The sequence below is a fragment of the Macrobrachium rosenbergii genome, chromosome 5 (genome assembly GCF_040412425.1).
Source record: "Macrobrachium rosenbergii isolate ZJJX-2024 chromosome 5, ASM4041242v1, whole genome shotgun sequence".
In the NCBI taxonomy this organism is placed as follows: domain Eukaryota; kingdom Metazoa; phylum Arthropoda; class Malacostraca; order Decapoda; family Palaemonidae; genus Macrobrachium; species Macrobrachium rosenbergii.
Window position 1 is genome coordinate 24,873,932 of NC_089745.1, and position 18,153 is coordinate 24,892,084.

The 18,153-nt window shown below is 42.6% G+C and overlaps 1 protein-coding gene across 1 annotated transcript in view; it reads left to right on the forward strand.

The window, feature by feature from the left end:
* The window catches only part of LOC136838607 (DNA ligase 1-like), a 45,129-nt gene that overhangs the window by 5,745 nt on the left and 21,231 nt on the right, over positions 1 to 18,153 (forward strand). Inside the window, exon 3 of the mRNA XM_067103855.1 lies at positions 7,793 to 8,055. Coding sequence (XP_066959956.1) covers positions 7,793 to 8,055 — 263 coding nt within the window. The remainder of the gene's footprint in view (positions 1 to 7,792; positions 8,056 to 18,153) is intronic.

Here is an 18,153-nt window from a genome sequence, read left to right on the forward strand (position 1 = left end):
GACAGTTGCTTAATTTAACTGCTTTGGTAGGCAGGGAAGAAGTAGCTGTCTTATGTCCATTTAGAACTCTTAAGTGTTTACCTGGACAGACATAAACCTTTAAGAGGAGGAGTTAAGTATTTATCTGTGGTGTTAGGAGACCAAACACACTTATGTCCAAGAATGCTCAAGTCTATACACAGAGTTGATTCCGGAGCTTTGACTATTTGAAAAAAAAAAATCCTCGGTGCTTCCGTACCATAAGCAGGTCTTTATTTCCTTTAAAACCTTTTGCTAGGGAAGGTTGTCATGCAGCTCAGGGGAGATGTAATTGTTGTTGAATCATATTATTTACGAAATGCCCAAATTTAGCATGAGGTGAAAAGCCTTTAGTGCTATTGTTGTGGTGGGGATGCTTTCTCCTGAACCAAGCATGATAGTAACCTTGCTTTCTGTCTTATCATTAGTTGTTAGGAAATCCCACTGTTGAATTTTGGGAGCATGAAGGTACTGTACACATTGGTGTATAGGAGCGCACCTTCATATATGAAGGTGGTAGTTGTCTTTAGTTTTGGACTGTTGCGTATGGGCTTTCGACTCAGGCACAGGAGTCACTAGTACTCTACAAGATAGAGTCCTTTTTCCCTTGTAAGGACCCCGGACAAGTCTTTCTACAAGGGCCTTACACCCTGTTGTTCCAACCACTGGCGACTGTACTTGAAAGTAAGGATCACACAACAAGCAGGACTGTTGAGAGGCTTTTTTCCCCTCATTAAAAAGCTTTTAGTTTGCTTGGCTGAACATTGTTTCCATGGCTGCATTAACCCACCATCCTCATTCAATGTGGTAGTCAGCTAACTTTAACAGTTGGTAAGATTCATTCCAAATAATGATAATTTCATGTAAGTAACTTACCAAGTAATTACATAGCTATACTTTCCACTTGTGCGGCAGCATAAATTTTAAAATTTGCGTTAGCACTCTGATTGTTTAGTGTAGGTGACCAGTCCCACCCACTAACGAGAATACTAGGAACAACTTAGTAGACTACCTCATTCTCTTTCTGCCGCGCTTGTTGTAAACATCAGGTGTTTGCAGCAGCTGGATTTCGGTGAAATATTGTTGATTTCGAGTAGCCTTCATGCCTATAGCTTTCAGGATCAGTATTTTATTGTTTTGTTATCAAGATCTGATTCAAGTTTGTCACAGTGATTTTGCAATTGATTATAACATAAATATCATGTTTGCTAGAGAACCGATGTTTTCGGTGGTGAATACACATCGGCAAATCTCAAATAATGTTTGATAAGAACTGAGATATGTTTTGTGCAATGGTACTTTGCATACTTCAAAACAGTTGTTGGTAAAGAATTGATTAGAACAACTTATTACATTTTCCTTTGCAGAGAACTGAAAAAGTGTAAGGGCAGAATGTAGTAAGGAGAGAAATTACTTACTTTGGTGGTGCTAGGCTTTTGGATAAATAGACCCTTGACAGCCAAGAATCGGCGCCGAGTGCCCAGGAGCACTCACTAGCTCAGAGCTACTAGCTTGCCTGGTGCCAGCTACAACCTGGGAGCACTAAGCGCCTGGCACCAACTCTCCCCTCATTATTTTTTTCTCCTGCTACTAGCCCTCGTTATCTTCTCCCTCGCTTCCTTCCCATGCTTTTACCAGTCTTGTGTCTGGGTTAACAGAAGTTAACCTTGTGATAGTGAAGTGTTGTGCAGTGGAGGAGTTGACTATCCAGCCTGTCGGTTTTCCTAGACCTAAGTCACTATCATACTCCCTGAACCTGGGAGGAGACATACTGAAAGTCCAATGGAGGCTGATGGGAAGTCCCCCGGGTAGTTGCCCCCTCAGTCGAGCCCATTGTACATTCCCAGGTAGCAACAGACAGCCACTGAAATGGCGTCTTGCTGGAGTTGTAGGGGAGAAGGTGGCTATCCAGCCCGTTGGATCTCTTAGACCTAAAATCCCTGTCATGCTCCCCTGAACCTCGGAGTAGACATACTGGCAGTCCAAGGGAGTCTGAGGAGGTTTGCCCCTGGGTAGTTGCCCCCTCTGTCAAGCCCGTTGTCCGATCCCAGACCTCGGCGGACAACCATGGAAAGTTGTCCAAAAGAATATGCTTTAGTTCTCCTCTGGTGATACAGATTCCGGTTTGGAAGTCCACGGAGCTTGTCAGCTGAACTTCCACTTGTAGAGTGCCAGTAATTGGCACCAAAACACTCTTCCAGCGCTCAAAAGCCCCCAGCACCCAAGTTCCCAGCAACTTCCGAGCGTCTAGTGGTTCTAGAGCACCCCCAATGCTCCTAGATGGAAGGGAGAAGATTTACCGAAGGTCCAAAGGAGGCTGGTGGGGTTTGCCCATGGGCAGTCACCCCCTTGGTAGAGACTGGTGCTCACAGTTCGTGTAGTGGAAGACCCTCAGACTGCTGTTGGATGAGCATCTCTGTTAAGTGTCCATCAGTTGTCTTCGGACTCAGAGAGCCCTGACACGAGGCGTTCTAGCATCTTCTCAGTGTGTCTCATCCCCTGAAAAGACGTAGCGGCAATGAGCCGTCTCCTATTCCGTCAAAACAGATGAGAGATCTCTCTCTCAGTCCTCAACCAGGTTGCAGTGCTTGGCGCAGCCCGGATTACTTTTCACCAGAGCGCCAGTATTTGCCGTCCAGGCACCCATCAAACAAGAAACGCTCCTCATCATCATTTAGGTGCCCACGAGAGTGCCCAGCGTGCTCACCCAAGCGACATATGTCAGTCACAGTCTCCGAGTGCCCACGGACTGGCTATGTACGCTTGGTGCCTGTTGCCAAGAGTTGGGCACCAGCTGCCAAGCGCCCAATGCCAGCCTTCCAGTGCCTGGAACCAGTCCCTGTGCACCCAGCGCCAATTCTCGAGCACTCAGCACTAATTCCCAAGTGCTCGACGATTACCATTTTTTAGAACGCACTGTGGTTCTTTCTTGAGCCCCAGTTCCCGATTGAGTGCCTGGCTCCAGTTTTTTCAGGTGACCGGCTCCAGTCTCTGATAACCTCGCATCAGTTCTTCAGTATCAGTTTCCCTCATCTGAGTGCCATACAGAGAGCATTTGTCTGCATACAGTATAGAGAGGTCTCCCTTTCAGTACTGGGGCACAACCTCCATGACAGTTATTGTCCAGGAGTCATGTCCTTTGCAGACATTTATGTTCAGTGTTTTTGAGCTTTGTGAAGAAAGCTCCCTCCTCTTAGGTAGCACGAGCACTGGCTAAGAAGATAGAAGAATTCCAGTTTTTCATCAAGAGACATTGCCTCAGTTTTGGCTCTGAGTTCTGTCCTGTGTGGGTAAGGAAGATTGAGATGTTTTTAAGAGATTTCAGCTAGTTACTTTGAAATCTCAAAAAGAGAAAACTTGGGTGCTCTTTTACTGCTGAGGGGGTCACAATCTCATTCAGCCCTGTTATTTTTGCCTCCAGGCCTGCAGCACCTCTTCCCTCGGGACACAGTTGAGAGAATTGTGTCCGCTTTGCAGAAGGATCTGTCTCAATTTGACAAACCCACAGTTATGCCTGTGCCTAGATGTCTGTGTTTTCCACATAGTTCTTCGGCCTGTATGAGCGAGTCCGTTATAATAGAGTCCACTCAAATGTCCAAGTGTCCGCTGACTGTCAAAGAGTCCACATTGGGGGCAGCTAGTCTTCATGGTTATCTGCAAGTCCAGGCGAGGATCTGCAAGTTCCCCCTGTAGTCTGTGAGTCTGTATAGTCATCAGTGAGACTGCAAAGCCTGCAACACCCCTTTTTCCTCTTGGAGTAGAAGACGAAATTCAGTATAGAGATGAACCAGACAATCCTGTCACCCTGTCTCCAAGGGCATTTGGATGAAGACCTTGGTTATGCAGGAGGTATCCTTCCATGTCCCTGCCTGACTCTGGGAGTATCTCAAGTCCGTTTGGCGGGACAGGGTCCTCAAGTGCGAGGATCTGCGTTTCACCCTCTCTACAGCAAGCCTTCTCTCAAGTCCTCATTCCTTTAGCATTTGACTTCGTGTTCTGGAGCATCAGTCTTTACCTGGACGACGGACTTCTTTGATTACTTTTGAGGGAAAGTGTGCAGAGATTTTTAACATTTGGGACAGGGAAGTGCAGCTGGACACTTTTGTTTATCTCCTTAGCCCCGAATTAGGTCTGACCTACAGTAATGGCTGTCCGAACATAAACCTTTGGAAGGGAAGTTCCTTCATGCCACGAGCCCAGAACTAGTTTTCCATTCAAACGCCTAGAATATGGGTTGGGGAGCCTGCTTGGGGAACTGGGTAGTTTCCAGGACATGGCCCTTGGAAGAATATAATATTCTCATCTCTGTCAGATAGCTGAAAGCTTTTCATTTACGGTTTCAGCGCTTATCAACCCTATTTAACTCCTAGACTGTAGTAATCTTGTTACAAGATCACAGTCCTACGTATATTCTCATCTCTGTCAGATAGCTGAAAGCTTTTCACTTACAGCTTTAGCGCTTATTGACCCTACTTCACATCTAGACTGTGGTAATCTTGTTACAAGACCACAGACCTAAGTATACTCTCATCTTTGACAGATAGCTGAAAGCTTTTTACTTACGGCTTCAATGCTTCTCGACCTTATTTCACACCTAGACTGTGGTAATCTTGTTTCAAGACCACATTCCTTAACCACATGGAGAAGTAGGAAGCAAGGAGGCGCTCTCTCTCTCTCTCTCTCTCTTTCTCTCTCTCTCTCTCTCTCTCTCTCTCTCTCTCTCTCTCTCTCTCTCTCTCTCTCTCTCTCTCTCTCTCTCCAGTCAGCAGAGAACTCCTACGATGAGCATATCAAATTGAGTTTTCCAGTCATTTGACTTTTTCAGGGCAAACTAATTAGTTCCGGCGGACGCACTGAACTGTCAGAAGCATGTCCTTCCCACCGAGTGGACCTTGGATCCCCTGGTCTGGTGGAATCTGGAGAATCTAGGGGACAGGCCAAATTTGGCCCGGTTTGTGCCTCAAGGAACCTTTGCCTTCCTCTTTGCGTTCTCCAATCCTAGACCCTCTTGCACAGGCAACTTTTCCATACTGCAAGTTAGGTCCAACCTGGACCTTTACACCCTTCCACATTCCAACTCGGTTAAGGAAGAGCTGAACAAGTTTTGAGGCTCAGTGCAACGTGACGTTGATCCTCTTAGCCTCTTTCTGAACCATGAATACTGGTTCCCAAACCAGATGTGGTTGTTGGTGGACTCTCCATGACTTTTTCCACAATCCATATCAACTCAGAAATCCGCACTTCAAAAGATAGCACTAAGGGTGGGCCACTCTTTTCTCGGACAGATTTATAGACTGTCCGGAAGCTTGCCTGGAAGAAGTGAATTTTTCAAGACTGACTGCAGAGACTTGCAAGATTCAGGCATCAGTCTTCTTGCCAAGTACTCCAATCTTAGTGGGCAGTCTTTTGATGGTGGTGTAACGGTTATAACATCTTGTCTGTGATAACATCTTGTCTGTGAATTCATCTTTAGCTCAGATAGCGGAACTCCTAAACCTGTGGGGCATAAGGCAATGCTAGGCTTAATATTTAAACACAAAGGTCTAGTTTTATCTTCTACCAAGATCTTAGCAACCTATTAAGTCTTTTGAGACTTCCAAGGCAGAGAAGAGTTGACTTCATATCTTGGAATTCGGACATAGCTCTCAAGTGGTTGATGGGCCCTTCTTTCAAGGCTTTCCTTTCCACGTCTCTCAACTTAACTAGAAAACTGTGTTCCTTGTAACCCTAGCAAAATGCCAAACGAGTTAGTGAGCTTCAGACTATAGACAAGTGCGCAGATTCTGCTCAGGGAGACAGTCTATACTTTAATGCTACATTTTCCTGGCTAAGAAAGAAACAGGATCCGTGCTTTCTCCCGTAAGTAATTGACGGATATCCCTGGCTCTGAGAGGCTGAGCAAGTCTTTAGTTTGAGCTTTCATGTTTTACCTGAGCAAGCCTTATAATCAGAGGGCCATCCATACATAGGGTGTTCCTCGTTGGGTAAGCGGGTTCCGTTCTCAGCTACCACTCTGTTGGTCGCGAGTTCGAATCTCCGACCGGTCAATGAAGAATAAGAGGAATTTATTTCTGGTGATAGAAATTCATTTCTCGCTATAATGTGGTTCGGATTCCACAATAAGCTGTAGGTCCCGTTGCTAGGTAACCAGTTGGTTCTTAGCCACGTAAAATAAGTCTAATCCTTCGGGCCAGCCCTAGGAGAGCTGTTAATCAGCTCAGTGGTCTGGTTAAACTAAGATATACTTAACTTTTTCATACTTAGGGCTCCCTGACAAGATCCTGTCTCACCCTCTGTCTATGAATGCATTGTCTTTCATCTCCAATAAACTTTATTTTTGAGACACACACACCCAGATTCAGAAGAACGATTTGCCTACCTGTTAGGGGTAAGCTAAGATGTCAGAATATCCTTTACCTCATTAACTTCCAGGCTCATTAAGTCATTCATTTCCGTTTGGCAATCGGCCCACTGGAAGTGTAATACGTAGTTCTTCACTTCTAAATTTTTTCTTGAAGTCAAAACAGTGTTTAAAAAAAATTTGCAGTACCCTAGGACAATTATGAGTAAATGGCTTGGTCCTGAGGGAGGAAGCAGAGGATTTTCTCCTTCTGTCTCTTCAACATGTAGTAAGGTGCCAAATTTTGGGGGGAGGGCGAGTTACAATATACCTGGAGCACCCACCACTCCAGTGGATGAGTACTTGTTTATTTTGAGGGTAGGTGACAAAATTGTTAGGTTGTTTTTATTTTTTGGTACTGTGTCCAGGGCAAGGGCACTTAATGATTCTCTGCCACCCAACGGAATACTCCTCTGCCGCAAAGCTCCCACTTAAGTAGAGGTGATCCTCAGCTATACTGCTGCGCCACTACAAGTTAAGATGGGCACTAACCAGTGGCAGTATTCTCTTGCAGTAGCTCTCTTAACTGATAAGGAACAACAAGCATTGTTTTCCAATGCCAGCAGCTTTTTCTGTTTCAAATTCAGTATATAACTTAATGTTTTGGAATGGAATATGTCTATTTATCCCACCTCCTATCAATGTGGGATTCAGCTATGTAGTTACTTGGTAAGTTACTTATATGGAAACTATATTTTCATAATAAAATTAAGTTTTGTTTATACTTATCAAGTGATTACAGAATCAGAGCCCACCCTCCTCCCCCCAGATGGACATAAGGCAGAAACAGAATGAGGTTGTCTGTTAAGTTGTTCCTAGTATTCCTGTTAATGGGTGAGACTGATCACATACTCTAAACAACTGGAGTGCTACTGCGGATTTTAAAATTTAAGCTGCTGCACGAGTGGAAAGTGTAGCTATGTGATTACTTGGTAAGTATATATGAAACATAATTTTATTATGAAAATATAATTTTTCATGATAAAATTAATTATTTGGATACTTACCTATTGTTAAAGTGGAAATCCACCCAGCCTCCCCACATCTTAGTGGGTGATCATGAAGAATTCTGACAAGAATGTAAATATTCCAGCACCACCTAGTGGGAAACAGGTGATTACAGAGACAGTCCTAGCATGTTGTCCAAGCTTTTTTTTTTTTTTTGTATGGCTATCGCACTTATTGGTGCTAAGATAATAAGCTGACTTTTAACAGTAGGTAAGTATCCAAATAATTAATTTTATAATAAGCTGACTTTAACAGTAGGTAAGTATCCAAATACTGTAATTAATTTTATCATGAAAATTGTCATTTTCTTATGCAAGTTTGGACTTGTTATGATGATGATTTATTTGCAAGTAATTTCTTGTTCAGGTCTAGGTGAAAACATTCTGAGGGAGAAAGAGCCTGGGATTAAAGAAAATAAAGATGTCAAGAAAATGGTGTCTAGTGTCAGAAATTCCAGGAGGAGGAAGAAAAAGAAAAAGAATAATGGATTTCACAATAACATTACCTTAGCAGCCAAAAGAGGACCTCCTGTTGATGTTACTGTTTATGACTACACAGAAAAACGAAGCTCCAACAGTTCTGCTACTGAAGATCGGTCAGCATCAAAGGATTTTTCTGTACCAAATACAGTAAGTGTTAAGTAATTTTTGTATAGTAAGTAGAAATGGTAATCATGATCAGCAACTGGCTGTGAATTCTTAGGCTGAGAATTGTTGTAGCAAAATGTTCCAGTGTTAAGTTGTAGAAGGAAAATTTTCTCATTTCTGTAACCCACTGGATCTTAGTTTTTGGTGCAATTGTAGCATAAACTAAACTTTGTTCCTGTGGGAGTACAGACTGTTGCCTTTTATGGTGGAGTGTTCCTCAGCATGAGCAGGATTTGGTTGTTGAAACTTGTTAAACAAGTTGGTCTATTAAAGGTAGATGGTTGATCTGGGGTAACCCCTCCACACACCTGCCAGGAGCAAGCACTCCATTTCCAGGAGTTGTTGAATGAGGACTGTTGCCACATTCTTGTTGATTGCTAAGTTGAAACTTTCCTTGGATTTTCTTACTGTATGTTCACATCATCGATATATCTTAAAAAGTGAACAGTGGAGGTTTGAAGGGTGTGAGCAAGTGTGTGGATCCCTCCAGTTTTGTTCTTTCTCTAGGGATAGGTCCTGCAGTCTTTACTCTCCCTGTGTTTTTATTATTAGGGCTGGTCATTATTGTAATGGAAGAGCTTTGGCAAAAAGCATTTGCTGGTGTCATTGGGGAGGGGAAATACTCTGTCCTAGACATTGCTGAATCTCTTTAGCCATCCTTATCCCTTCTCATTCACCTCTTCTTCAGTCCAACAGGGTCCATGTGAGGTGGTCAACCATCACATGCTTCCATCTTATGACGAGCCAGGTGCATGTGTCAGGTGAAGAAGAGTATGGTGAATGGTTTGATCTTTGGATTAGAAGGCTGCTATCCATTTGTCAGATTGTGAAAGCTTCTTCCTCTGTCATTGACATGCCAGACACATAGACTCACTAGAGTATGAACTGACAAAGGATCTCCCCCTGAAGAGACTTCAAGAAGGTATTTCCCTGTCTTTAGAGTCAGGAGGCATGGCCTCCTTCCAGGCAACATCGTGGCTCAACCTCAGATGGTTAATGTCGGGGGGAAGGACACTGACTACCCTCTCACATTAGAGTGCCAGCCTTTGGATGACTCTGAGATGTAACAGGCTGGGTACACTCTTCTCCCGACAGGTTTTGACTGACAGCAGTCTTTCTTCACAGGATAGATTGATTCTTGGATTCTCTCCTCTTTCCAAAAAGTAAAGTAAAAGCAAAGGTGGAGATGTTCTGACAGTCAGGACTCTTTAATCTACTGTGCAGTCTCCTTCAAGTCCCCCAGGTTTTTTAATGGAACTGCTGCCAATCCTTGAGGGTTACCCACTCCAACTATGTGTGGTGTCAGAAAGGTTCTTCCTTCTTCAAAACTGAGACAAGGAACCAAGCTTTGTCTTTCTTTGGAAAGGTCCAAGAGCCTTTCCAGCCCTTCAGCCACCCCTCAGCTCTGCCAAGAAAGGAGACATGGAGCAGCATAAGAGATAATGATGGCCCGATTAGGAGAATGCCTGTCATTGAGCAATGTGGCTGAGATAGGAGGCAGAGGCCTGGATATTCTGTTTCCTTGGGGATGGTCATAGACTTACCTTTCAATGACTGATGTCCTCCCCTCTCTCAGTTACTAACCTTGCTTCTTGCCTACTCTATAGGATCTCCAAAAGCTCAGGCCCAGTTGGCAAGGGGGAGGGCAATGCTGGAAAAAAGTGCACTGATAGTCATAGACAACTACTCTTCAGGCTTTTGCAGTCATGTTTATCTGGTGGAGAAGTTGATTGGGAGCTTGACCAACTAATGATCTCTCTTCCCAAAAGAATTTTTGCCACATATTCGGTTCAATATAGAAACAACTTGTTCCATTTTGGATTTCTTTGGAGAGCAACTTTTTGTTTTGGTGGATCTGGTGAATGTGTACTTTTCAGGTATTCTTTCATCAGGTCTCCAGGAAGTGCCTTTGCTTTGTCTGTGAAGAGACTTCTTTGAGTTCAAGCCTCTGTACATCAGACTGACATAAGCCCCCAGGTTTCATGTGAGTACTCACCTTGTTATCAGCTTGGGGCCTATTCATAAGGGATATGCTGGCTTCAGCTTCTAGATGATTGGCTAGTTCTGGCATCTTTAGAGGTGCAATTGCTCCAGAACAAACCATCTCCTTGCATTGTGACTTGGGAATTTCAATAAATTTGGAGAAGTTAGATCTGATGCCTAAGCAACAGGCAAAGTATCTGGGTATGTTGAAGGATGAGGCAGCAGTGAGTCCTCTTGTCAGGTTTTTGTGTCAGGAAGCTCAGGAAGGTAACAGTGTAGTTCATGTTGCAACAGGAACAACCAGCTTGGTTTTGCCAGTGTGTTCTGGTCACCTGTTCTTGGAGAAGCTTGTGCTGCATACCCATGAGCTAGGAAGTGAGGAAGGACCTTGCATGGTGGCTAGATAACAAGAACCTCTTAGTGAGAGTTCCCTTGAACTCTCCATCTCCATGGCTGCTTCTGCTCACAGACACATCAGAGGAGGGGTGGGGTGCACACCTGGGTGGTATCTCCCAGATGAAGGATGAAGTGATCGTGTAGTGGGTCTCTCCATAGTGTTGGTAAATGGCAACTGCCATGGTGGTTATGTTAACAATTAGGAGAACAGTTGCAGTGGGCAAAGCAGATGCATCTGTTACAACAATAACAGACAATTGCTCTCTCTCTCTCTCTCTCTCTCATGAATACTCTCTTACATCTAGTGTGTATAAATTAAACTATTTTATAAAAGAAATAGTTTATTCTGTAAATCTAACATATTACAGGTTAAGTGAAAAATATGCACGATAATAGAAAGTTACTGAACGACTCCCCAAACAAATCAAACAGTATAATATAATAACAAAGTGCGGGACTAATTCCCATCCCCATTTCAGTCACTAGTTATTATCCATTCTAATTTTTTGTCTTTATGTCACCAGTTCACTAAAGTGGCCATGTTCACTTGTAGATGTATCTACGCATGTCTATGCATGAAACATCTGTGGAGAGAAACATCTCCCATTAGTGCTAAAACCAACTTAGTCTGTAACACTCCACAACACCATAAAATAAATAACAAAATGATAAGCCACCAAAATGTGAATTTACTGTTCATCTTAACACTCAACTGTACAGCAGGGAACTTGGCCCCAGAGTCCTCTCACTTTTGTGCTCCAAAATGAATGTGGCATTCTGCAGAAGCCCCAAGCACTTACCCCAAAAACCAATCCTCATTACACACAAAACACAAACCCCTTCTTCACGACACCCATATTCAGGTTCTAACTGGATAGCTTCCAGAACATTTGAGACAAAATGCTGATGAGCACTTCCGCTCACATGCCTCTGACACAGTTGTATCTAAGGCGACATTTGTTCAGGCACCCCGTGGTGAGTCCGCAAATGATTGGGCATTCACCTATGCACTGAATGCCACAAAACACTACATTGTCACATAGTGTCATATACTCACAGAAACACATGAATGGGCAGTTCATCAAGTCATTAAGCTGTCAGCCAGGTATGTTCTAGGCAGGATGCATGTTTTGGCAGATCACCCTAGGTGCCAGGGGCAGGTGTTGGGGATGGAATGGTTCTAACATTAGAAAACACTGGATATTCACCTGTTCACCGCACAGCTAAGTAGGAAGTTCTGGGTGGTGTGCTCTCATGTATCAAACCCCTGGGCTGCTCTGAAGTATGCCTTCTAGCACCCCTGGGACCACCTGAATGTGTGACGCCTTTCTGCCACTCGGCATAATTTCCTGAATGATCAGCCAAGTGTTGGTCACTCAAGGCCTCAGAAGGACCCTAGTGGCTCATTGCTGGCCCCAAGCCAAGTACAGTGCGTCCTCAACGTATGGTGCTACCGACTTACAGCGATTTGATCTTATGGTGCTTTTTCAGTGCCGTTAACGGTGTTTTACAGCGCCATAACTTGATACACAACATCAAGTTACGACACCTTAAGCGCTGTTGACGGCGTTAACAGCAAAGAATAGGCATCAAGTTAATGGCGCTTACAGCGCTGTAATTTGATGCAACATCAAGTTACGGTGCCATAAGCGCCGTTGAAGCACCAATAACGGAGAAAAATTGATTTACAGTGGAAATCAACTTAGTGCGTGGCGCTGGAACGGATCCCCTGCCGTAAGTCGAGGATGCACTGTAGTACGTATTGTGATCTGCTAGCTTTTCTGGTCAAGGCACCCAGAGAGATTCCTCCATGGCTTACTCATCCTTGTGAGCCACACATCCTGAGGTACCACCAGTTGGTACAGACCCTCAGCCTTCACTGTTGGAGGTTATCCAACAGCTCTTGTGGGAGAAAGGCTTTTCTCGCAGGATGTATAGGAGATGCCTGGGTGCCAGGGAAAGTGTGCCATCTTCTGTGATTGGAGTCCTAGACAGGTTCTCTCTGGTTGCAGATTATCTTCTGCAGATTGCCAGACTTCCTTGTCTTTTGTAGTTGTGACAAGCTCCTCTTGGTCCTTGTGGTGAAGTGCTATCACTCTGCCTTGAGCCAGGTCATCCAGCTGAATGGCATGGACTTATCTTCCTTGATAGAGTGTAATTCAGGTGCCATATTGGTCCCTGAACCAAGATAGTTACGGTTCGTCAGCATGAATTTCTTTGGATTGCTGATTCATTTTAGACTACATGTTGGTCTTGTTTACAGTGAAGTTCTGTAGAACCATACTGCCCTGCACTTCCAAAACAGTAGTCAATCAATTCTGATTGTGCAAGGGTTTTTCTTGGTGCGATCAGAATTATTTTCTAACTGTCGGTCTATGGATCAGGCCTTCTCCTAGGTGCAACAACCTCAGTGTTCTCTTCAGCAATACTCTTCTTAGCAAGGATGAAGACTAATTCTTGAATGTGGAAAGAGGGGTCCTGGTCTTCAACAAGGTCTCCCCATTCCTACCCTTCCTCTCTCAGAGAGGTGAAAGAAATTAACCTAATGATGAGGCGACAACTATCCCTTTGGGGTGTTGTACACACTTCCCTTTCAGAGATACTCCGTGCCTCAAAGCATCAACCAGAGGGCATTCACTTACACTTCAAGGGGTTAGGTTGGGTTTGGATAAAGTTGGGTACTTAACCTAACTTAGCCTTCCCATTCCTTCCCATCCTTGCTCAGAGAGGTGAGAGGACTTAGCCTAATGGTGAGACGACTACTCCCCATTCCTTCCCATCCTCTCTCGGAGAGGTGAGAGGACCTAGCTTAATGGTAAGATGACTGCCTTCCCCTTTGGGTGTTGTACGCACTTCCTCCACACACTACCTTCAGAGATAATTTATGCATCAAGCATCAACCAAAGGGCATTCACATGCACTTGAAGAGGTTGGGTTAGGTACCTTGGGTACTTAACCTAACTTACCCTAGCCTTACTAGTTCTAGTCTAACCTTAACAGACCTGCATTTCAGTATCCTGGAGCTACTTGTCAGATAGCATCAACCACGATGTAATCTCCTGTTCTACAAGGGACTAGGGTGGGTTAGGTTTGGTTGGGTATGTAGCCTAGCCTAACTAGTTCTAGGTTAACCTTACCAATCCTGCACTTCAGTATCTTGGGACTCCTTGTTTAATGGCATCAACCAGAAAGTAGTTACCCGTTCTCCAAGGGTCTGGGTTTGGTTAGGTTAGGTACCTAACCCAACCTAGCCTAGCCTAGCTTAGCTTGACCTAATCTGCACCTCAATAACCTGGATCTTCTTAGATCTCCAAGCCTCAGGACCCAAGGATAGGTGTTCTGCAGTATTGTTAAGGAACAGTACCATGGTAGTTCCTTAGTCAACAAGAGGTGTTGGCTGTGTCCTATCATCTCCTCAATTGATGGTGCGGGTGCATGGGTTTGCAATAGCACACTCAGCACAGCGATCAACCAGACACACTGCAGGATGATGGGTGTATGACAGACAGGTTCAGTTTCACATCCATGATTCAAGTCTTGTGCTTACAACTTGCTGTCGTTTTGCCTGACTCGCCAGGAGATCAACAATAACCCCAAACTAAGTTCAGACAACTTGTGTTTGGTTCCTACTCAGTCAAGAAGCAGTGTCTAGGAGCGCCATTTCTTTTGACTTGATGTAGTTACACTCCTCTTGTGAGGAGTGGGAGATGTAAGCAGTAGCTGCTGCTTCTGTAATTACCAGTTGATCCACAACCCGAGGAGAGCATTATATGGATCTTAAGACAGTTTCAGGAGTCTCAGTGTCCAAATAGGCACTCCTTTGATAACAATGACACCAAGTTAGTGCCATGGTTACACTATCATCCTCCAGAGACTTTTCATTCCTAGGAACATTGACCAGGACAGCAGTCTCGTAGACTTCTTTTCTTGGGACTTAAGCACAGTTCTTTTTAGATTTTCAAGAGTCTGAAGATCCAAGATAGACACTCCTCGGTGTGACAGCAACGACACCACGGTAGTGCCATGGTCAACAAAAGGTCCTAGTGTCCTTTCATTTGCTCTATTGCAGTGCAAGTACACAAGCAGACAGAAGAACATATATCCCAAGCAAGATGGATGTCTTTACAACGTTTATTCACTGAAGTCAGGAGCTAAGGACAGTTGATCTTGGCACCTTGACTTCCAGATTCGTTCAGCTGCTGAAGAAGCTTGATCATAGTCCTTCTTTCTCGACTTACTGAAGTTGGCACTGTTCTCTTCTGTCTCCTTGCACCTTTGAATAAAGTAAGACATCTTTGGTACCCATTTACATCTGGAAGCTTACGCCTTTTGTCATTCTACAGGTTTCGAAATTGTTCAGTGAGATGGATCATTCCACTTCCTTGGTCCTGTGTTGCCAATGACAGTATTATGTCTGCGTTGCCTCATTCGTTAACCTTCAAGCTGGCTGAGAAAAGGTGTCCAAATTGTCATTTCTCTTACTAGTGAGATAATCAAATGAGCGTACCCCGCAGCTTCTTGGTGGACATCAGTATGTTTTGGACCAGATCTGTCGAGGCCTGGGGAGTCGGTCTGTTCATCGCATTCAGTAAGAACCTGTCAGTCAAATACTAGGATGGAATATAATCTTACAGATCACATTCTTCTCCTCTTACCTTGGGACATTGCCCATAGGTCCTCGGACTCCTTTTCCTTGGGTCCTGTGGTGGATGCTCAACAAGTCATTTAGTTCACCCAGCTCTTGAGGGACAGGTTGCATCTCGCCTAAGGTGTGCGGCTGCTAGGAGAATGTGTGTGTGTGGGACTGGCCTCCTCCCTTTTTCCTGTCTTCCTTCCTCTTCCAGTTGACAGTGGATCAGTGAACAAACCATCACATGCTGGACTGGCGTGCATGCAGGTGATCTAGATGACTGAGTATCCTGTCTACTGTATAATCTAACTATTTGGATTAGTAGATGCAAATCCTTTCTTCTCTCTAGCAAGGGGAGAGGGACTGACTTTGAGCAAACCGGTTGGTTATTCTTAGCTTTATAGTCTCCGACAGTGTGGGTTCATCCAAACCTTTTCGTATCAAGAATATTATATTCCTTTAATTCGAAATGCCCAGAAGTCTGACGATTGAACATCTTGTTCAATAGATCAGAGGTGTGGTCTCCTTCCTTTGCTCTTTCATGGCCAGGAAGAGAGTACCAAGGTGAGCCAAACTACCAGTGAGTTCAGAGATTTACTCAAAGACCTCCGTCCAAAAGTAAGTCTCCCATATGTAAAGACTGAGGGTTTGTATCCTTGTAGGAAGAAATGACAGATTTTTTAAGTAATTTGTATTTTTCCTAACATACAAACCTGGGGTCTTTACATTAAGGGCCCACCTCTTACCACCCCTCATTCTCCTACCTGGGCCAAAATTGGTGATTGTTTTGGGTGTGAGGTGCCACAGCAACCCAGTTAGGTAGTGATCTACTACAGTAGACCCCCAATATTCGCAGGAGTTAGGGACCACAACTGCCTGCGAATAGCTAAAATTCACGAATACTTGAGACCCCCTCTAAAACTGCGTATAACTGCCTATTTTAACCCTTAAATGCCGAGCCTCTATTTACAAAAACGTCTCCTGCATGCCAGCGGCGTTGGGAGTTAGCGCCGAAGCGGAAAAAGTTTTTTCAAAAATCACAGCACGCTTAGTTTTTAAGATTAAGAGTTAATTTTTGGCTCCTTTTTTTGTCATTGCCTGAAGTTTAGTATGCAACTATCAGAAATGAAAAAAAAGTCATTATCATATATAAATATTGAAATATATGACAGTGCAAAAAAAATTTTTCATATATAAGTTTATACAAATCGCGCTGTGAGCAAAACAGTTAAAGCTAACGGATTTTTTTTTTCTTTGTATTTTACACTAAATTGCGATGATTTTGTTATATAACAAATTTTAAAACGATCAAAGCAACACAGAGAAAATATTATCACAATATGATGCATGAATCCATAAATCGAAATATTGTGCTAGAGACTTCCCGTTTGTTGAAAAATGAAGCTAATTAATTGAATATTACTAGACTGTAAGTGTTTTAGCTTACAATTGCAGTTTTTGACTGTTTTGGTCAAGTTAAAGTTGACTGAAGGTCGAATTTTTTCTATTTATCGTAATTTATATGAAAATATTTCAAAACTGATAAAAGCTACAACCATGAGTTATTTTCTGTTGTATTCTACATGAAATTGCACACATTTTCATATATAAAAGTTTATATAACGACTAATATAAAATGGTGCAAACATTACAACAACGTGACGAAAGAATTTCTGAGATGTTCGGCTGCGTTACCGCGCGGACGTAAGAAAATTTTTTTTTTCAAAAATTCACCATAAATCAAAATATTGTGCTAGAGACTTCCAATTTATTGCAAAATAAAGGTAAATGATTGAATATTACTAGAATGTAAGAGTTTTAGCTTACAATTGCGTTTTTCTACCATTTCGGTCGAGTTAAAGTTGACGAAGGTTGAAATTTTGGCAGTTATCGTGATTTATGTGAAAATATTTCAAAACTGATAAAAGCTACAACCATGAATTATTTTCTGTTGTATTCTACATGAAATTGCACACATTTTCATATATAAAAGTTTTGTAACGACTAATATAAACGATGCAAACATTACGACAACGTGGCTAAAAAATTTCTGAGATGTTCGGCCGAGTTACTAAGCGTAAAGGAAAAAAGTTTTTTTCAGAAATTCACCATAAATCGAAATATTGTGCTAGAGACTTCCAGTTTGTTGCAAAATGAAGGTACATGATTGAATATTACTAGAATGTAAGAGTTTTAGCTTATAATTGTGTTCTTTTACCATTTTGGTCGAGTTAAAGTTGACGAAGGTTGAAATTTTGCAGTTATCGTGATTTATATGAAAATATTTCAAAACTGATAAAAGCTACAACCATGAGTTATTTTCTGTTGTATTTACATGAAATTGCGCACATTTTCATATATAAAAGTTTATGTAACGACTAATATAAACGGTGCAAACATTACGACAACGTGATTTAAAGAATTTCTGGCATGGACGTAAGGAAAAAGTTTTTTCAAAAATTCATTATAAATCAAAATATTGTGCTAGAGACTTCCAATTTGTTGCAAAATGAAGGAAAATGATTGAATATTACTAGAATGTAAGAGTTATAGCTTATAATTGCGTTTTTTTACCATTTGGTCGAGTTAAAAGTTGACGAAGGTTGAAATTTTGGCAGTTATCGTGATTTATGTGAAAATATTTCCAAACTGATAAAAGCTACAAATGGGTTGTATTTTGTTTTTTACATGAAATTGCGCACATTTTCATATATAAAACTTTATGTAACGGCTAATATAAAACTGCAAAAATTACAACAAATTGACAAAAGAATTTCTGAAATTTTCGGCAGAGTTACTGCGCAGACGTAAGGAAAAAGTTTTTTTAAAAAATTCACCATAAATCGAAATATTGTGCTAGAGACTTCCAATTTGTTGCAAAATGAAGGTAAATGATTGAATATTACTAGAATGTAAGAGTTTTACAATTGCGTTTTTCGACCATTTCGGTCGAGTCAAAGTTGACCGATGATTGAAATTTTTGTAGTCGACGCACGGTTTGGCACCCAACAGACAGGGTTAACGGTTCAAAACACTAGATATACCTTAAACTATCATCCTAAAATACTTTA